Source organism: Diachasma alloeum, unplaced genomic scaffold, assembly GCF_001412515.2.
Source record: "Diachasma alloeum isolate Michigan unplaced genomic scaffold, Dall2.0 Dall_scaffold_00406, whole genome shotgun sequence".
Taxonomy (NCBI): Eukaryota; Metazoa; Arthropoda; class Insecta; order Hymenoptera; family Braconidae; genus Diachasma; species Diachasma alloeum.
Window position 1 is genome coordinate 576,606 of NW_021680545.1, and position 22,993 is coordinate 599,598.

General features: G+C 36.2%; 1 protein-coding gene across 1 annotated transcript in view; it reads right to left on the minus strand.

Annotated features, from left to right (window-relative positions):
* Nucleotides 1-8,275: 8,275 nt before the first annotated feature.
* The window catches only part of LOC107042052 (POU domain protein 2), a 155,001-nt gene continuing 140,283 nt past the window's right edge, over nt 8,276-22,993 (minus strand). Inside the window, exons 5-10 of the mRNA XM_015262921.1 lie at nt 16,485-16,621; nt 15,911-16,243; nt 15,097-15,159; nt 12,706-13,025; nt 12,277-12,573; nt 8,276-11,381 (exon numbers count right to left, since the gene is read on the minus strand). Coding sequence (XP_015118407.1) covers nt 11,123-11,381; nt 12,277-12,573; nt 12,706-13,025; nt 15,097-15,159; nt 15,911-16,243; nt 16,485-16,621 — 1,409 coding nt within the window. The 3' untranslated portion in view covers nt 8,276-11,122. The remainder of the gene's footprint in view (nt 11,382-12,276; nt 12,574-12,705; nt 13,026-15,096; nt 15,160-15,910; nt 16,244-16,484; nt 16,622-22,993) is intronic.

The window sequence follows — 22,993 nt, forward strand, 5'->3', positions numbered from 1 at the left end:
ATGTGAAGCGCAGAACTTTTCAAGTTACTTGAATTCTCATTTAAACGATGAATATTCTGTACCAAATCACTCTGTATTTTCGATTGATAAACAAATTATAATTGCTCAAATCATTTAGGCCACGGGAAAATAGTATGATTCAACTTCCTCAATGGTGCGTTTGCTGGAGTTTCCTTTAAAGTTAATTGGAATCAATAGTTAGAATTATGAGAGATTCTGACATTTTTGACATTAAGTATAGAAGAATCTGAATGCAACATACTGAAAATGATAATCGATTGTTTCACTTTGAACAAATAGTAACAATATTTAAATTAAAAATTTCTGATATGATTAAACAAAAAAAACTTTCACTCAATATTCCATAACTGCAAATAATAAAAATGATGATAATTATGTAATATTATCTGAATCATTAATGTGAATTTCAGACTCTCAAAAAAAAGATAGAGCAGAAGTCAATCATTTAAAATTTTAATTTTTAATTTGGTGCTGAAAACATTAGGTGATGATATTTCAAGCGTGGAATTATATTGATGATATGAATAACAGATTAGTTGAATTAAAGAGTGAACTAATTATGAAAATTTATAAGAGTGTTCACTAGAAATCTACTCTCTGGCTTACGTTCGAGAAGAAAGTGCATTTTAATTATGATCGAACTTTTATTCAGTAAGTATAGCAATTAGTACATGAACAAGTCATTTATTGCAATATGAAAAATTAACAAAATTTGAAGCTAATAAATTGGGAGAGATTATTGTCATCAGTTGCGTTGCTTTTTACAATTAGAATGATTATGAACAATGAATTGAAAAAAGGAATATTAAAACTGACAGGAAAAAGGGCAGAATGAAAGGGACATCAATACCCCGGCCGCTTGCGGCTGGGGTGGCGCTAGTGTGTCAATAATTTTTTAAAGACTCAATTATTACATCCCTCAGTGTTCTCCCTCCGTGAATCGTTCAGAGGGAGGTTTAAGAACAGAATTAATTTTTGTCTCAACAGAAAACTTATTACTTATCAAAATGAAAATCCTCATTTCTACTCAATTCAGTGATTTTTAGATGCCTCTAGCACGCTGGGTATCTGGCCGTTTTTCATCCCGATTCGGTTGATGGATTATGGAACCATCTGACAATAATTCAAAGAAAAAAATTTTCTTCCCCACCAATCGAATTCTGAAAAAAATGCGAAAGATAATTCCTAAATTTCCAGTAAAGACAGGTGTCCGGCTCATGCGGTGCTTTTACAACGGTCGTAAACACAGAAATTGAGCCTAGGCAAAAAATTTGACCTCCCGAAATAACCTGTGCTGGGAAGGGACTGAACTCGCATCGTAGAGCTGCTTTAAAATTTAGCTAAAATTTTGTATATAGTTTTCATGTTTTCGGATGATGCATTCATGAAAAAACGATAAGAACAGAGGAAAACCTTCTATGATGACTGTAGTGCGTCAGTAATACGCTTCAGGCGGCAGAAGGGGGCAAGGAAAATCCACGATAATGTCAGGGAGTGGTGGAAGAGGGGATTCCATTCATTAGGCCAGAAAAATTGTTCTTCAATATTTCATGTCTCAAGTTTTTAATAACTTCTTTTTCTTCGGTTTTTTGTATTTTTTACTCTTTGATTATTTTTGATATATTGAGAATTTTATATTTCTCATATATTTGAAAGAAGTGTCAACTACATTTGTAATAAAAAAGGCATTAGACAAACCTAACTTAATCCGAAGAAATCCTGGGAGCGCTTATTCAACTCAGAAGGTTAATTATGCTTATTTCCTTCAACTCTATTTTATATCATTATTTTTCGAAACATTTTAATTAATTTCATACATCCTTCAGATTGAAAAAATATATTTTGCCCATGAGGACTATCCAATTCTCAATATATCGAGAATAATCAAAGACTAAAGAATACAAAAAAAACAATTACCTAGGTGACACACCCGAACCCTCACTCGGAGCCATACTTACTACCTGACACGGGCGTATCATTGAGGATATTTAACTTCTACCCAAGTTTTATGACCTCTACTGCCAGTAGGTCAAAAATGTCAGTCAAACTTTAAACACACGGCGCAACCATCAAAATGCAGTTTAAAAATATGAAAAAATTCACAGGGGTATTTCATCAACTGAAGAATCATTTTTTGAGACGAAATCGGAAATATTCAGGAATACCCTAAAGTGGGCCACCCTATTGTGTATGGATGCATGTGGCACATTCCCCCAATTATCATCCAGGGTTTTGGCTTTGATTTCGGGATTGACCTTCAATTTTCACAATTTATTATGTATGTCAAAAGAAACTCAACCCTAAATTTACACTCTGATATCTTGATTGATAATCGAGAAAACCCATGTTGAAATTTTTCTCTCCTTTTTTTTCAATCAATTTTCACGGCAACAATTTTCATTCTATGAATAAATGTCACAAGTAATTTTTCTTCGGAAATTGTCTGAAGTTTCAGAAAAAAAATTCCGTTTTCGTCCCAGCCTTTTTTGGCCATAAAAAATCAATTTTTTAACAAAATTCCGTGGTTTTTTGGTTGTCCATCCTCTCGAAAAAAAAAAATTTTTCTTCTTCGGAAAGTGTATACTTTTTGGAGTATCTCCACGAATTTCCAAATTGGGACTCCCAATAGAAGCTGAATAAACGTATGAAAACGAAAAAAAAGAATTTTTAGGACAATCATAAGTATATCTGATATTTCGCGATTTTTCAGTTGTCCACCCACTGAATGGAGATTTCTTGTTTTTCGTCGAAGAATATGTATTTTTTTGAGTATCTCCACAAATTTTCAACTCGGGACACTGAAAACCAGCCGAGTAAACACATAAAAATGAAGAACGAAGTAAATTTTCAATTATAATAATATTGAAAATTTCGCAGTTTTCTGACTTTTCGCCGCCTTGATTAAAATTTTGTGCTTTTTGTCGGAAAGTATATACTTTTTCAAGTATCTCTACAAATTTTCAGCCTGCGACGCTCAATATCAGCTGAGTAAACGCATGAAAACGAAAAAAAAAGAATTTTAGTGATATCGTTATGACTATAGTTGAAATATTGAGTGTTTTCGGTCCTTTACCCATTGAATCGACAAGTTTCTGTCTTTTGTTGTGGATATAATTTTTTTCAAGTAACATTTCCAAACCGAACACCTAGAAACCCAAAATTTCGGACATTCTCATAATTATGTCCTCAAAACTCATTTTCCCTTGCCGTTCCCAAGCACTCACTGAGCTGGTTTTGAGCGTTCCGAGCTGGAAATTTGTGGAGATAGTCTGAAACAGATATAATCTTCGACGGAAAACAAAACATTCATATCAAGTGGGTGTCAAACCGAAAAACCGCGCATTAGGAGATATTCTAATGATTGAAAAATCATTTTTTTTTCATTTTCATGAGTTTACTCAGCTGATTTTGAGCGTTTCGGACTGAAAATTTGTGAAGATATTTGAAAAAATATATACTTTTCGACAAAAAGCATAATATTTCAATCGGTTTGGTGGAAAGCTAAAAAACGCGAAATTTTAAATATTATTATAATTAAATATTCATTTTCTTCTCCATTTTTATGTGTTTACTCTGCTGATTTTCAGCGCCCCGAGCTGAAAATTTTCGGAGATACTCGAAAAAATATATACTCTTCGACGAAAAACAAGAAATCTCCATTTAGTAGGTAGAAAACCGGAAAACTGCGAAATATCTAACATTCGCACGATTATCCAAAAAATTTTTTTTCGTTTTCATACGTTTATTCAGCTTCTATCAAGAGTCCCAATTTGAAAATTTATGGAGATACTCCAAAAAGTATACACTTTCCGAAGAAAAAAAAATTTCTTTTCGAGAGGGTGGACGACCAAAAAACCACTGAATTTTGTCAAAAAATCGATTTTTCGTGGCCGAAAAAGACTAAAACGGGAACGGAAATTTTTTTCCTGAAACTTTAATTTCCGAAGAAAAGTTATTTGTGACATTTATTCGTGGAATGAAAACTGTTGCCGTGAAAATTGATTGAAAAAAAACAGAGAAAAATTTCAACATGCATTAATGCAATTGTCTCGATTATTAATTGAGATATCGGAGTGAAAATTTAGGGTTGAGTTTCTTATGACATACATAACAAATTGTGAAAATTGAAAGTCAATCCCAAAACCGAAGCCGAAACATTGGACGATAATTGGGAGAATATGCCATGTGTATGAGAGTCTATGTACATGGAATATAATACAAGCATCCATTCGGAAGCATACTACCAATGAAATCGGTAGAAGTGAAGGAAATATAAAGAAAAGTCAACGCATTAAATGAAGAGATAGCCTGTTGTCATATGGTGACAGTCGCCTGCTTGTTTTAGTATAATTTATTTAAAAAATTCAAAAAATCGTCACACACTTTCGGACATACATACACACATTTTCTAAAAACATCATATCTTCACATTTCATAACATTCTGCATCATTTCCAGGCCAAATTAGAAGTTCGCAAAAATCATCGATCACAAGGCTTCCATTTGGAAGCAAAAACGATGAATATTAGGCCTTGGAGATCTCCCATATAATCTCTTATCTGGTTTATGAACAGTTTTGATCAAATTTTATCGTGGCTCTTGCGTCACTTCTGGAAACTAATGGCTGACATTAGGAGGGATTTTTCGAGAAGAGCGACTAGTGATAAGTAACCGACAGTTAGTATAGATGATTCGTCTACTGGCAGTCTTACTTAGTGAGATCTGACTTTATCGATTGTTGATATATTACCAGATGATGATTAGTCCGAATTTCATGGATTCTTTCCCCCACCACCTTCCGAACAATAGAATTGCGGAATTCGACGTCCCGTGATCCAATCAGAACAGAATTATATCGACAATTTCCTCAATTCTGATTTTGACCAATCAGAGTGCAGTATTCAGGGTCACGTGACGCATTTCACATTCATAATTTCCCTGTAGCCTGTCAATTGTTTTCTACAAATTTGACAGATATTCCTCACATTTTGGTGAAATGTGTCCCATAACCATCATGTGTCACTGCACCCTGATCGGCTAAAATCAGAATTCAAGAAATTGTCCTCCGAATACCCCTCGATCTTCAAAATTCATCGAATACTTCCCTCAAGTTTTCCTGCATATGAACGATCGGGATCAGTTTTGCAGTAACATCTCTCGCACTGCGCGCTCGGGATTTTAATCTACAACACTGATCCCTCTCGTTGCTATGCAACAAAACATTCGAGCAATATCCGATAATTTTGAAGGTCTTGGGGTATTATAGCTGATTATTTTTGGTAATCAGGTCTGACCTTCCCTGGGCCAATCAGAGTTCAGTATTCAATAACATGAAGTACTTCCCAATTAAAATTACAGTGGTTATTTCCCTCTAGTTTTTGATAATTTCCCTCTAGCTCTGCAATTGTTTCTCTAACCAAATAACTGTTAAATATTATCCTGTGGAGTGAAAGAAAGTCATCAAGAAAGTTAAAATGAGTCGGCTTGGGAAGGATCCGATTACCAAAAATAATCCGTCGAATACCACTCGACCTTCAAAATTAATCGAAATCGTCATTCGGTAATTTTCCCGTTGCCAAGCAAAATAACAAAAAATTGTCGAATTTACCACGATAACGCCGAATACCCCTCGAGCTTCAAAATTAATCGGAGTGTATCCCTCAAACTTTCCTGCATGGAAACGAATGCGTTAAGTTTCGTCAAGTTTCAAGTTTTTTTGAGCACGTGGGTAAGGCTCCTTTATTTTACCTCCCGTTGTGAGAACGTTATTTTTCGCCACGGCGGGCGGAAGGGCAGATTATCCTCCCGCGAAGCGGGAGGAAAATGTGTTCTTTCCGCCCGCCGTGGCGAAAATGTGTTTTTTGACCCTCGGAAAGGTAGCACTCGTCGAAGGCAACGCCGACAGACAAAATTACTTTCGCCAAGGAATCATTTTCTTGGGAGAAGAATTTATTGTTGAGGCCAGTCATTCGCAGGTGGCCCATGTCTATCTCCAAATAATAAAATTATGTTAAATTATGAGATGATAATGCTACATATGACCTTGATAGAACACCCTTCATCATTTTTTAATTTTTTCACATTTGAGAAATTCTCACGTAAAATCATTTAAAATAATTTTGAATGTTAATAACTATCAATCTAGTTCATTCAAGGTCATATTTAGCATAATCATTCCATAATTCAACATAATTGTAATATTCGGCGATGGAGTTGGACTACCTGAAAATGACTGGCCTGGAGAAATACGCTCCTAAAAAATAATCTCTTTTCGCAAGAAAAGGATTCCTTGGCAAAAGTATTTTTTTCTCAGTATTGTTGTGTGTGAGAATTTGGATTGATTAAAAATAATCAGTTTTATTCGAAAGAACATTCTAAAAAATCAAATGAATAAAAAACACTTTGATTTACGAGCTTCAAACGTGGATTCATACATGAAATGTGACAACCCATATTCGAGATTTTCACCTGGCGTTAATCAAACGCTAAATTAATATAGACATTAGTCTCGTCCTAGCATCAAAACCGAGCGTACAAGCTGAGCGTCAAAACCGAGCGTCTTTGTGTACTTCATCCAGAATCAGTTTATTCCTCATCTGCCCAACGCTTACGCGAACTCTCGAGTATAACGGGATAATTATTGGTCCCAATTACGCACATCATCGTAGTGATCAATCCCATCAATAAACAAAGTTCCCAATTTTTCGTGAAATCGGCTGAAGAGGTGCAAAATTACTCGTTACGTTTTCCTATGAAGCGTCTAGATATCCAGTGCAAACAACGCATCCGTCAAATCAATAATTTAAAAATTGATCTACATAACTGAACGCGTATTAGAATAATGTGTATCAGTGAAACAGACATTTGAACAGAGGACTAAGTCTAAGTAGAAGATAAAGTATCATCTAGACCTTCTTCTCTTATCGTCAAACTCACTTTGGATTGAGAAATGGTTTTTACTAAATTTCAGAATTGACTAAATTTCAGAATTGATTATCATTAAATTAAATACGATTCCAAGTTACTCTTTTCATTTGACTATCCAAAACTTTTTCCTTATTCATTATTTTATTAATCATTATTAAAAGAGACCAGAAACTATTATTATACGACATAAGGTAAGAAACGGTAAGTGCAGATGTGCCTAGCATTTTAAAGTCGATAAGAAACTAGCTAAACAAAAATATTATTTTGTGAGCAGCACAGATGATTGTTTTATTTATTAACTTAAATAAACCGCAATTTGCTCATTCCTAACAGTGGAGTGCTTGGTGGTTTATAAAACCTAAATTGAATTCACGGAAAAATCACTTTTAGGCACTCGAGTCAAAATATGCTATTTTCATGACCTCAGACTTCTACATTTGAAATGACTGCGAGAGTGATTTCTGTGAAAATTTCATAGCAGTATGAGAAAAATTCACATGCTACTTGTGGAAATTTTCCATGCTAGCACTAGAATTTTTCTAATGAGCTTTTCTCTTAGCTTTACTCTTAGGGCGTTATTTTTCAATCAAAAGATTATTGAAAACTATAAATATTTACTAAAAAACTCTATGAGATTCGGAATCGGATTTTTTTCACCATTGAATTGCCATTTTCGATTTTATACCTTTTATCAAAATGCTTAAAAACCATTACCTGATCCAGAATCTTATGTGAAAATTTCCAAATGTTGTATAGTCCCGTTCAAATAAAATATTTTCTTTTCCGAAAAAGTAAAAAAAATAATGGAAAATATTGGCACTTCTTTACTCATGATCTATCGTTTTTTTTATTATTAACAATATCTGTCGGGAATCGCTATGTACTTTCAGTTTAAAAAAAATTGAAGAACGAGATGGCTCTTATATGTTCATGACCTCGATAATTCATTTCAATAATATTGACCTAAAAACAATAATTTTTATAATTTTTTTTCTCAACACGCTCAATGACTCGACCGTAAGAATGGAGCTACTTTGAGGAGTAGTATTTTAAGGATTTTACGATCTGTTATTGTCAAAAAGGGGTAATGGTTACTTACCGATAAAGTTCGATGATCAAGTTGTCTATAACTGCAAAAAATGTTAAAATGATTTCCTCTTAGATACAATACAAAATGTACATGGCCATGCAAAAAGGAATTATAATTACTCCATTTTGAAGAAATATATAAAAAATACTTTATCCAATAAAAGAAATTAAGGGGATGAGATATCAATAAACCAAAAAACAAGAGTGAATTCATATCTATGACCCAATTTATTATATAATTACAGTATTTTCTTTCACTAATCATATGATGATATATGATAACTAATTTTTAATCATAGTGTACCTAATAGTTTTAACATTAACTATGTACGATTGATATGATTTTATTTATACATCCTCGACGCTTATTAGTTCCTAGATAATAATCGTGTTATTTCTCCCATAATTTCCATTAAAATTTACCGAAAAAATTTCTGTTCGATAATTTTTGCATCGAGTTTAATTTTCCCTCGATTATTCCTGCAATACCGCATATTTACGATTAATAATGTTACTCATCGATGCATCATTACACTTGTTAAGTACAAAATATTAAAACATTATAGATTTTTCTTCTCGTAATGTTGTTTCCACATCTTTTTAGGAACTTTAAACCGTGCATTTTGTCTTAATTCATTAGACCCTCGTGGACTGTCATTCTCTCATGAATCAAGCATCCACACATAACTCTAGAATATATATAACACATTGATTTTTTAATTTTATTGTAAATATTCAGTCCAAGATTTCAATGGTTTTTTTAGTTTTTTAACAATTCAAATTCGTCTGCGAGTGTTAATATTTTTCACTTATCATTAGTAGTCATCCATGAAAATTGCCTTGAATACGGAACATCTCATTATCGTCTTCAGAAACTCTCTAGTCATTCAAAACGATACGACCATCATGTTCGTTGATTACAGACTATCATATAGCGAAAGATGAATCATTTTTATTTATCTGGACAACTAGAATTTGGTACATGTCTTAGAGTAATAATTCTTCTCGATTACTCGATACCTAGGATTACTAGTTTATTTATTTACAAGAGGAGATAGGACGGTGGCAACGGCACATTTTTTCTATCAAATAAATAATATTTGGCGAGCACTTTTTTCTTAAATTTCAATCTCAATTGATGTTAAAAAAATTGACAGAACACCAAGAATTATGATCATCGTGTTTTACTCAAGGAATAATTAATTTGATTTATAAAATTATGAACACTAGATTTTCCCATTATTTGTTAGATATTCTGTCAAAATTTTCATTTGCAGTCGAAACAAGAATGAAAATGTTCTCATAAAGCTATAAAAAAATAACTGAAATTTCTCTCAGCCCCCTGTGCCCCTTAAATCGCAAGGAAAATGTTAATGAATGAGAAAATAAATCAAATAATAATTCGAATGTTTGTATGCATTTTATTTTAACATAATGCAAGTTGAAATATAATGAAAAAATAATATAATCTATTGTAAACGTAAAATTATCAATTGATTTCATAGTGCATCAACAAGTTTCTGAATTATGCCACGACAAATACGCAAAAGTGGGAGAGTGGTGGGGGATATTATGCATTAAACCTACTGGAATGTAATTTCATATGCCGTCATTGTGTTTCAAACAAATCTTAAATTCTCGGACTATGAAAGAAATGATTTTTCAAATTTCCACAAAAAAAATTACTATTTCCCCTCAAAACACGATAGTCAATTCTCGAAAAACATTTTACTACACTTGGTCCACGAATCTGGAATTCCATATAAAATAGACATGTCAACAAAATGACGGGAGAATTGAAACGCAAATTGTTACTAATGACTCGAGTGAAAAAAGAACAAATGCAACACTCGTAGAAAGCCCCATTACAATATACAAAAAACAATATTCAAACTGAATTATCAATAATTGTTAATGAAAAAACAACATTAATTATCATCGATGAATACACCCCGACTGGATTTGTTCGATATCTCATAATCAATTCAAAATTATCAGATTATTTACAATACATTTATTTATATAGTTATATCGTAAATATGCATATCTATATTTATATAGAGCTGAACAGTCGATACATGCTTAATACTTTATGATATAATTCCTATAATTATATACATTTATTTATAAATACAATAACGTCAGTCACGACGTGTTCCGAGGACAATTGATCCTCCTTTTACTAAAGCACCCTATCAACACCAGAATTACAAAAATGGGTTATCCTATAATACTTCGTACTGTCATACGTGTCCGATCACTCTCGTGATTAAATCGATGGTACTCAATTGATGTTCTCAAGAAAATACAATCAGTAATATAAAGATCACTGAGTGCATCTTCCCGGAAATAATTAGTAATTAATAGGCTGTAAGAATAAATAATCATAAATAGAAATATTACATATGAATTTGTTCTCTAATCCACGAGATTAATCGAGCAACGTACGCACATTACTCACACTCATCACTTCCTCATTCTTCGATACAGAAGTATCAATAGGGGCCCTCCCTAAATAATAGTTTGTTCCTTGAACCAAATTTCTCCCTCAATATTATGAGGATCTTTGGATTTTTTTTTCATTCAATCCAAACAACAGTAATAATAATTAACTATAACTCTTTGTCTAGTTATGTACATTGATCGTTATTTTTTTTTCGTTGCGAAAAAGAAAAGAGATGAATTCCCATGCTCTCCAGTACATGCACACCAATCACCACGAGTTTTTTTTTTTCATAAAGTGTACATAAAAAATTAGATGATCAATTGAAAATTGAATCGTTGAGTCTTTTTGGAAGATTTCAAAACTCATACGTATACGTTTTCCCTCATTTCTCTTCCAGTTTTTATTAATCACCAGTGTTTCAGGCTCATTTTGCAGTATCAATAAACGATAATTGAATAGTCATAATTGATACTGAGTAATCACAATATTAAGTGGAGTGTTGGAATCCCGACTAGTGATAAAATTCGGGGAGATTGCACAAGCGTCGTTGATGCTGATTATGAAATTGATGCGGCAGTTGGGACTGCGAGCGGTGATGATGATAGAGTGCAGCATTGTCATGCTGGGTGACCGGTTGATGTCACTCGTGAGATTTGCTGCTTAAGGCGTGATAGTTACTGCCGGCTGAGGCTACAAGAGCCAGGGGAATCGGTGAACCGAGGGGGGTTGGGTGGGAGTGGGAGTGGGAGTGGCCCATTCCTGATGAGTGAGTTGTTAGAGCTAGGGGACTCCCCGACATCGAACTCGCTAGGGATGCAAATACTGAGGGCGCTGGGGAGGCCATTGTCGGACTGCCCATCGCTGCTGTTGGTGGGTTGATTCGTTTCTCTTTTTGTCGCCTGTTGAATAAAAAATGGGTATTTAGAATTTTCGCGTTAGAGAGGGGAGGGAGTTTTTCACTGTTAAAGATATGTAACGGAATTTTCTAACGAAAGATCCTTTAAATTCAGGTGAAGACTACGAATTTGATGATTTTCACGAGAAATGACTTATAAATGACGCAATATTTTTCAGTACCATATTCAATATTCCCGTTAAATTGTTCAGGAAATGAGAGGTTTTTTGCGATTTCATGACATAATATTCTCAATGAATAAGGATTCCCACTTTTATAGACAAGTGCATATCTGAACTCGAATATTTCAAGTAAATTCTTATTTTTTCAGTGAAATCAACGAAATTTTAATGCAATCTGCTCAAGGGAATGGCCCCTTTGAATCAAATAAAACTCTTAATTAAATGATAACAAATTCGTTCTCTTAGCCGTCCAAACAATAATTTTATTTCCAACAAATAACGGTTTTATTCAGATAAAAAAAAATATTTATTCATTGCATTATATTCGTAACCATCTATTTGATGTATATGAAAACTCAAATAAAAATCCAATGAGTTTAAATGAAGACTTTGTTATAAGCTATTCGGAGAAGCCCAATATTTTATTAAAATTAAGTTTATTTAATTCAAATGAATAATTCTTCTGAGGGTGTCGCACAATCATGTGAAGACAGTACGAATATTGTTCTACGCAATTGCGATTGTAATTAGTAGCAATTAGATTAATAATTATCACCCTGATGATTTCTTTTTAAATAATGTTTTGAATTTTTTTGCTCAATTCAGTTCTCAACAAGAATACGTAAAATGAACGATGAAATGATATTTGAGTTGATTAATTCTATAATTTTTCTACTGAATCGTAAACTTGAATGAAAATAATGGTACTATATTTACCTATTGCAAAACCACACTCTCACGACCTCCTTCTCCATCGCCAGACTATCAGCAAGTATCGTAATTTCCTCAGACGTTGGCTTTGGATTCTGCATGAATGCTTTTTCAAGTGCAACACGAACACTGGTTTCTATTGATGTGCGCTTTTTTCGTCGTCTTCCAATGGCTTCCGGTGTTGTCAATGGATTCGTGAGTGAGTTGGGATTGTTCAGAGAATTGTCAGCGTCCTCCAGCCATTTTTGCAGAAGGGGCTTCAATTTACACATATTTTTGAACGACAGATTGAGTGCTTCGAACCTGCAACAATTGATCACCATTCTAAACTCCTTTCACAGACTCATCGTCAACTTCTTTCCGCCACATTGAACTCGTTCGTACGTTTCGTGAATTTTCTCTCAAATAAATTGTCCGCAATTGATAAATTCTTACCTCGAAATTGTTGTTTGCGAGAAGTCATTGCCATATAATTTTCCCATAGCTAAACCCACATCACCCTGCGTGAACCCGAGCTTGATGCGTCTCTGCTTGAACGTCTTGGCAAACTGCTCCAGCTCCTCAAGATCCGTTGTCTCCTCCGGTGATGGCTCCAGTCTTGCTGTCAGTGGTTTTACCGCCGGTGGAGTGCCAGGAGGGGGTGGTGATCTCTGTTGGGCCACGTTTCTTCCCACCAGACCACCGCCACCCTGCAATGCCTGCTGCTTCTGGAGAGCCTGGAGCTGCTGAGCTGCCTGTGCCACAGCCTGCTGAACCTAAGACATCAAAAAATTACATTTATGAATAACATGAATCAGCCAATCAGTTCGAAGGAATATTCAGCCGTAAGAATGTTCGGGCAGTATAGGCGATTATTTGATCATTCAGTTGATTTTTCGATGTGGTCAACATTGCATGTCATGAATGACTAGAAAAATGATCATGAAATGAAGACAAGTTAGATACTCGACAAAATAATTTTGAAATTTTTTTTCACCCATCGCTTGCCATGGATTGTAATTCTAGTATTCAATTCTAGTAATTAAACCTAAAGTAATCATTGCTACTAGAGTTTCTTCTATAAATGATTGCTCGCCGAGAAATAAAGGGTCTGATTTTAGAAAACAACCTATTCATTCTTGAACTCATGGTTGTAGAAGGCATTGCACTGAGAATGAAAAACTGGTTACTTAATTTTTCCGAAGAAAATCCCTGAAATTCAGTGCCGAAAACCTGGTTATTTCAAGTGAGAAGATTTCTCGAATAAGAGAACGTTAGGTTCTTAAAATCACATCATTCGAAGGAGATCTGAAAAAATTGAACATTAATTAAGCCCAGCTGCCCGTTAAATTAAATTAGTTAATTGAAGAATCAGAATTGTCATAATTTGATAATCCGAATGTTCTCTATTAAAAAATTTCAAAAATTCTCAATTCCAAAACCAGCATTCCTTTTAAATGAGACATAGGCAGTATCATAAATTTTAAATAATGTTAAATTTTGAAGAAGTCAACAGCTAATAATACTCATCAATTGTAAATTATTCAATTCATGACCAATTAAATATCCAAATTCCAAATTATTTTATCAATCAATAATTGAGTTCAGAGGATTCACGATTATTTGACTAATCGAAAATCCCTATCCCATAGTCAAGTCTAAATTTAAATTATCAATTATTTTATAAATTTCAAATTTCAACCCAAATAGTACTGAAATTAATGATCGATGCCGATTCCTGCTTTAAATGCAAGAAAATATGCTTCAGTTTAAGGGGGAACCGAGGTGACCGAGGGACGTTTGATGTATCACGAGGTACCTAAAATTATAAGAAAAATTTCGTACCCAATCCATTTTTCCCCGTTTTTTTCGGTTTACCCATTGTTTTCTTTTTTTCATACCATATAGAAATCATAATTTGGAGTAGTTAAACATCAAAATAGAATGTAAAAGGTGTTTTCCGGAGTAAAATTATATATGTACGCTTTTGAATTTGACAAAAGTTTTAGTTGACTTGACCAACAAAATTTTTTTCTATGGTCTAATTGCAACAATCGAAAAAAATATCTTGTTTTATTCTATGGAATCTAACGAATATTTTGAAGAAAAAATTTTTTATCGAGTGGCTATTTACACCAGACACGGACGTATCTGTGTGCCCACTCGTGACTATAGTAGTTATTCGGAAAAATATGTTCGAGAGAGTGCGGAGGGGGGGGGNCATGGATACGTCCGTATCTGGTACAAATAGCCACACCGAAATTTTTAATCGGTCGAAAATTATGGGGCGAGGAGCATCTCAAAGCCAAAAATACAATGGTAAAATGGCTTGGATACAAAATTTTTCTTAGTTTTTTAGGTATCCCATGATATATCGAAAGTCGCTCGATAGTTATTTTTCGTCACTAGGCCCGATAAACCGCGGTTTTTGGGCGTAATGACAAAAAATATTGTTCGACACACGGGAGTGGGAACTTTTCTACTTCATATGATGACAGAACTCGCCTTCGGCCCGTCCTGTAACCTCATATTCGCCAGAAAAGTTCCTCACGGCCTAGTGTCGAAATGTACGATTTAAGTACAGTTAAACTAAGTCTAAATAAAAATGACGAAAAATGAGAACTTTTTCCCCAGATTTTTCAACAAGTGAAAATTTCAATTATTTCCACGATTTTCTGTTCACAAACGTTCAAAACGACAGACTTCTCAAATTCAGGGATTTTACTAGACAATAGACAATTTTGTCCGGGTATTACTAAATTCAACTGCAATGCCCAAATATCCATCAACTACTCCAGAACAAATCAAACACAACAATTAATTAATTCCGAGCAGGACTAATTATACCTGCATGGACTGTGAGCGCGGATGACTCGGTCTCTGGGCGTAGCCACCGCTCTGCAACAGCCCCTGCAAGAGTATTCCTTAATATACGATAACATTAACACGATGACGTGCGGATAAAATAGATGAAATCGTTTGCGCGTGTCGAAGAGGGTCACGTGGACAGGTAAAAATTCCACTAGAGGTAAAAGGGGTGAATCAAATGGAGGAATTAAGTATCTATTCCGGAAGACGCCCCATCGCAAGGATTACTCACATATCCCTTTCTTTTTTTTCTCATTCGCGTGCTTAGGGCTGTGCAGGTTGTACAAAACCCTATGCTTTGGGTTTTTTAAGGCTTGAGAAGGTCGTGTGTCGCTTTATGCAATCGAGATTGAGTATAATGGGTGAAGGGTTTATGACGAAAAATATACACATCTTTTTATCGTTGCCACGTGTGAGGTAACAAAGAGAATTTTGTGGCAAGGTGGTTCCGCTTTAAAATGCAATGTACACTGTGGCTTTTCAATATGATGGAGGGACATATTCTCAATAAAGTCTTAGATTAATAGGGGTTTCTTTATCCAGCCTCAATATAATTGTTATTTTTGGTATAACGATGGGGAGATGTTGATGTTGAGTTAAAAGATTTCAATGGCAATCAGAGTGAGTCGTTGGAGAATTCTTTTTTGAGGTAATCTAGGATCTGTGGATCAGATAAGGCTCTTTGACGCACGACACTCGGGTTCTCCCTTCGCTTGTGACTTAATCTTTCTGAGTATCCGGAGAGGAAGAATGTTTCAAGAGAACTACTCAATTTCAAGGAGATCGGACGTACCTGATTTTGGAGGAAGAACTGCGCCTGCGCAGGAAGTTGACCGGCTGCTGGATTTGCCTGTTGGAACATTGCTATTTGCTGGAGGTGTTGTTGAAGGGATTGCTGTTGCTGTTGGAGGGTCGATGCCAGGGCTTGGATCTCCTGGGAGCTCAGGGCACCTAGGGAACCGTGCATGAGGAGCTGTTGACCGACTAGTTGGGCAGCTAATGCTGCCTGAGAGTTACTTGTGTTGCCGGCGTGACTTCCGGTCAACTGACTGCTGACTCCGGAGCTCGGGGATGAGGCACTACCACTTGTTCCACTGCTGCTATTCCGCTGTGAAACATCGGTAACCTGGAGAATGAATTTGGTAGTGAAGTTAAATGTTTGGAATTCGGTAGTGAAGTGGTGCAAACTGAGAAAAAATTGATGAAACTAATTTTACAGGTGCTTCAGGGGTATCTCTAGAATTAGTGGATTTATCAAAAAATGGCAGAAGGCGTCTGGAATTTCTTTGTAAACCCATTAGCCTCGGAGATATCTTCGAAATAATGGATACCACTTCGCTACAGAATTATTTCTCAACCAAACTCACCAGGTTGAGGGCCCCTCGCTCCGAATCCATGGAGTCGTGGTCCAAAATGGCTTCATTACCATCCTGAACATCGCTAGCGATACTCCGGTCGTCTCCACTGAGCTCAGCACCATCCACATCTCCATGTAAATCAGCATCTGGAGCACAACATAATGACAAAACTTATTTCTTTGTTTCTTGGTATGAAATGTTGATTAGTCCGGTCAAAGGGATTTATTTAGATCGTACAATTGTTATTATTCTGCGCCCGATATTTATTTGGGTGATAACGTGTCGGAGTGCTCGTGGGTGTGCTGGTCGCATGTAGGCGCATGTCCGCGAAAATCATCCTCGGGTCTTCTATAAAGACCATGTTTATGTCACTGCACACCGACCCGTCACTTTTCGCCTTCGTCACATGTATGTGCCTCTCGAGAGCCAGCACGACGATTTTAGGTTAATTTTCCACCACGATATTTTGTTTAATCAACACTTTTTCATTAAAAAAAATTAATCCTACATTTTTCTTTTCAATTTATCATTGAAAAAAAAATTATTCAGTGGCTTTCAATATTCTGAATAAATGAATAAATATTAATTTATTAATAACACACGAGTGAACTTTATTAAAAATGTGGAATTAGTTTTTTAATCAAATGAGATGAATATTTCCAGAAACACTTGCGGCCTCACTCTCCGGCGGAGTATTCCCACTGAATGAACCCCAGTGACGCAACAAAAACTCCCGAGCCAGCAGCGACTAGTGGGCCCAAGGGTGTCTGAGCTCCCCCCACCACAACTCAGCTGTATACGAGCATCATTGGAGCATCATCAAAGAGCCTTCACGCTGATTGGCCGAATGTAATACCCTTTTACTCAAGCGAATTGCTCCACCTCTCCCCTTCTAACTCCAAACAACCCTTCGTACATTCATCATCGTATCTTATGACGGCCTCCCCGTACACCCCTTTGACGCTTTTTCTCGTTTTCGTCTTCTCTCTTCCCACCTCACGGGCGCATAATTTTTTTTTTGTTAAATTGTAATGCGACCCTCCAATAATCGCTCGGAACTGATTTAACAAACGTTTTTTTCATTGGATTTTCTCTCTTACCAAGTTCTGACGTGTAACGGTTTCCAAAATGTAATTACCTCAATTGGCTACAACCGAAATCCGTTTTTAGCTAGATGGATTATAATGCAACGCTTGCGCAATGACAATTCAAAATTTTTAACTTAAAAAAATCGAAAAACTGAATAAAAAAGGAAAGAAACAGCATGAAGAAGAATAATACAACGGAATTAGAAGATAAATTATCGTACTCAAAAATATATGGGAAATTTATAAATGCATGCGATTATATTCAAGCAGCCCCTCGAGGTGATCTGTCTAAGAAAAAAAACCTCACACAAAAAATCCCCGAAAAAAACGTTTTCACGTTTTGCTGTGATCGCTTCCCATCTTCCCAAAATCCGGTAAAAAACCGTACGGGAAGCATTTACACAAAAGTACAGGACAGGTAGAGATCGGCGTGACAGGAGCAGGGGGACCTTATGTGAAAGAATAGAAAAAAAAATACCCCGAAGACGCTATTTTTCAATAAACCAGGACCAACGTCCGTTTTTATCCACTCTGATTTTCCATCTTTCTTCCTTCTTACCTGCCCTGTGGATTGCCCTCCCCCCTCCGAAAAAAGTAAAAAAACGGCTAGTGGAGCAGGTAGCGATGCATTCTTGGAAGATTGAGAGCCGCGAGGTTATGTGGATTGGTGGAATTGCAATAAAATTCAGTTACTGAAAAGGTTCACCCCTCTAACGGCCCCTTCCACACCGAAAATTTGCATCATCCACCTTTCAGGAGGGGATACACTTTTTTGGGAAAATCAGACTTTTTTTATCCGTGAGAAAGTGGGACCCAAAGGGGAGACTATTTTGGGGTGATTTCTGGTGTTTTTTAATTCTCACATTGAAGTAACGTTTTTTTCCATTATTCCGGGTATACCCTTTTTTTTCATACAGAAAGAAATGTGAACGATTGTTCATGGAGGTGTAAAGAGGTGTCTCGATGTAGGTGCACTTCATGTCTTCTCTTTCTCTGTGAGTTTGGTTAGGTTGTCCCAGGTGGCTCCAAACGTACCTCCCCAAAGTACCACCGATAAGGTGTTTAACCGTCATTTCATTCTTTTTCCCCATTTTTTTTCTCGGGAAAGATCAGCAGTCTCTCACAGGTCTACCTGTGGATGAATGACGGTAGAAAAAAAAATTTCTTCCGTTAACGTTGGAATTTACGACAGCGACATTGGCAATTTTGGGGCTCAAAGCCTTTCCATCATACGATTTTTTTTCGGATAAAGTGGTTTGTAACAGTTTTTCAAAGGATTTCGTTCACCTTTTCGGTATTGATCGATAACGGAAATTTTATGCTAGTCCCTTTTAGCTGATTTTATTCTATTGTTTGGGATCAATTGAAGAAATAGAATTGGACGATACTCTGTGAAACTGATCAGAGCTATTCTTCATGAATCCACCCCCACGGTCTCTCTGTTTTGTAATAGAGAATCACGCAATATCGGGGTATTGGTGTTCCATTTAACATTTGCACGAGTGACACGGTAACGCGCGAGACTATCCATCACCCACGCATTCAGAGGGACAGCTAGTTTTTCCCTGTTCTGGGGTGGAATGGCTGGCTTGAGACAGCTGGGCCCCGTTTACTTTATTTCGAGGTGTTTGGGCGATGGACCCCCCGACTATTCTCAAGACCTGACCCCTATGCAATGGGTGAATTCAATGTCCATGGGGACACTTGGGGCAGACACGCGAGCGATCAGTGTCAGGTGATGGCAAAATAATCACAGTGACACCTGAGATTTTGACTGAGCTTTTCACGGACCTGTTGAATATTTTTTTAATTGAAGGAATTAATTTGTTATGTCAATAATCATCGATTGCTGCGACCGATACAATTACAATTGGTAGTCCGATATGAGATGAGACAATAATTGGAAAAATATTGTACTGTCTCCGACAGCATTAAGGGAGGCGATGCCTGTACCGCTCAGCAGCAAATATTGCTCACTTGATTTTCTCGACAACCACTTCCTTACTTTTCCCACACTGTCTCTTACTCAATCTCAGAGCTCTACTATCAGTATGTAATTCTCATGATTATTTTTCTCACTCGGATTTCATCCAATCAGAGCGCAGTATTTGAGACTGTCAAACAGTTTTATTTCGAAAATTTCTAAAAAAATTTCCGACGGAAATTCACTAGTAGCTTTTCAAATGTTTCTCATCTTTCAACGCATTTCATGTTTAATATTCTGTGTGACAGATAAACAAAAAAGTGGGTTGTGAATGTATGGCTGTGTAAATGTATCCGGATGCTGTTGACTGCACTCTGCTTGGCCGAAATCCGAGTGGAAAAATAATCCGTCAAATACCACTAGTGCTTCAAAATTGATCGGATATTTTCCGATAACTTCGTTGTCTAGGAACAATTTGTTCCTAGGCAGGGAAGTTTGAGGAAGCACTAGTGGTATTACTACTGAAAATTTTCATTTTTTCACCACTTTGAATGACAAAAATAGCACCCCAGGATTTTGAAGACCTTACGATGTAATTTTTCTACACCAATAGGTAAGGTTTTTCACTATCATAATATAGCTCTATCATCACATAACATTATGATCAATCATTTTGCAATTCTTTGTCACATCATTTCACACCGAAATCTACTTATTTCATCTTTTAATTAATAATTAGAGAGTGTTTTCTCTAATTCGGGCGATGGTGCCAATACCGCTCCGTAAGTGTGGCTAATATCGCTCGGTTTGAGGCCAATACCACTCAGTGCCTGACAGCTCACGAATGCAATAGTTTGTGGCCAAAAAAAATCACGCAAGTACAACATAATTAGTGAATCCTCTTATGAAAATCTATTTTAGCAGATATCTTCGGATCATGAAAGAAGAATTTGAGAAGGAGAATAGCTGTGACATATTCTATATAAGCTGTCAATACACTGAGCGGTTAGGTGACTCGTTCGGATGGTTATAACGGATAAATATTCAAATGCATAACTTGTTCTAAAATAAAATAAAATGATATATTAATATGTAAGATAATCTGCCAACAATGACAATCCAACCCTAAAACAAAGCGAGAAGTCATCATGAGACCCCCGGACTCTTTAAATCAGTGTCCGACGATGGCAAAATAAGCACTGTTTATCCGTTTTCGTACCTTTTGCGTGAGCAAAACCCCACTTTCCACGCACTGTGATGCGGAAAATGGGTTTTTAACTTGTAGGAGGTGCGTGTAACGCTCAGCGAAGTTGAGGGCTGCCCTCCCAAGGGTCAAAAATACTTTACTGCACTCCTATCGAAATATACAATTGCAGTCATTAACAAAATCTAATGTCAGCGGTTGATATATAAAGTAAATCATACGAGAATTTCAACGATTCATGATTAATGTTTCAACTCAACTGAATTTGTGAAATCCATGAAGAATTTAAACCCCAATCAATCAATCCCAGACAGTGGCTTTGAAGCACGCACCTCTCGACTACTCGTCATTTACTCATCATTATGCTACATATGAGTCAATTCCTTGAAAAGCCTTGCATCAAACAAAAAGTCAATCAACATAAATTTTTCAGAACTGAACTTGTTTCTTGCTTCGTAAAATAAGGGAAAACGGAAATTTTCATGAATACCGTGAATCCGTTCACCATAATCTGCATAAAATAACGATTTACCCACAGAAAAGAGTCGACGAGTCACCACGAAGACCCCAGAATCGGCACCCACAGTGCTATAACGATCGACAACAAAGAGAAATCGTTATTTCCACGCTGAATCCCCAATTTCGCGGTTACCATCCCCGCCGAGTTTTGCTCCAAAACTACTCTACACCCGCCCACAAAATCTCTCTCCTCTCTCATCATCCCTCTCTTCCAAATCTGCCCCTCGATTTTCAACGCTTATGCCAAGGTCAATGCATAACGATCTTCCAATATATTTCAAAGAGTTGTATCGACTTATCTCCTCTCCATCCTTGTTTTGGAGACAGCAGAGATCCATTGTACATATTCTTGAGTCACACGCAAGATTCCACACAAAGATGCTGGATCGTATTAGAACCCTAGCAACAGGGTATTTCTTTTTCTTCTTCTTCTCCTCGTGTATCACAACACGTTAAAATGCTTAAGCAGCATCTGCTTCTTCCCTGCGTCGCCATTCTTGGCTTCTCTTACGTAACGCAACAAAGACATGGGGCCCAACGGGGAAGAAGAAGGGAGGGGTTACGGGGGAGGTTTGTGAACCTGGGGAAATACCACTGAGCGTTTGTATTCGTCGCCCTGCCAACCGACTTACAATTTTATTAGGGCCTTACATCACTCGATTATTTCGTTTTCAGATTCTTTTTCTCTTGGGGAATTCAATGGACGGTTATTCATGGAAAAATCTGAATTTTCGGTGAAAGAAAATTTTGGGTCGATGGATTTGAGCTGTTTGGAATGAAATAAGCAAACAGAATTTATATTCTTCAATGAATAACAGCCCAACGTCAACATTAATTTTTTTACAGATTTTCATTCATTAAAAAGTCAAAGTCATTGAAGAAATTATCATTAATGGAAGTGGTTAGTTATTGATAAATTTTTCATGGGAATAAATTGGCGGGAATTCTTCTTAATGACAAAAAATAATGAAATTAGTCGGAGAGGAGACACTTAGCGGACTTTCCGCAATCACTATGCAGGTTTTACGCATAAGCTTCGCAAACCTGACCCTATCTGTAAATCAGATTATTTATACGTGAAATAGTCATAAATGAGTGTAAAGTCCACACTCTTTATGTGTATTTTATGCCCAAGAGTCCCGCGCAAGAGATCGCGGGGATAATCAGAGAGTTTCAACGACTTTGACAATTGAATATTTTTTTAAATTAGTTTTTTCGTTTCGGTGAAATTTCGAGGAATTTTGTCATTAAAGATTCACAGTTTCCGAAAAAATCAATGGGAACTGTAAATTCAATTTAATTATAGCCTGAAAATCACACGGAGAGAAAAGTTGGATAAAAATTACCTAGAAAATCGTGGCAAATTTTACTGTGCAAAAGGTAATTGTGGAGCGAAATGTAATTCAATGACAAAAATACCTGTTTGTGGAGAAACAGGGTTACGATTCGTTCAGTAAAAAAAATGCATCTATGGATGCAAAAATTATCCTCCTGTACAGTAAAATTTCCCATACCGATAGGGTATTTTTACCGCTCAATCATTCTCCGTTACAGACAAATTTTACGCGATATTAAGCAATCATTCACGTTCACTGGGATAATTTTTGATGGAGTGCTGGGTAAATTTTACATTGCCAGTGCAAATTGCCCTCGCATTCAGTAAATTTTGCCGGGCCAATGGAGAAAAATTCGCTATTCGTCTGGCCCTTTTTCGCCGGTATAGGGTGAAAAAGTATTCAAAATAGAGTTCGCTTTACAATTACTACAATCTTCAACTTGTTCG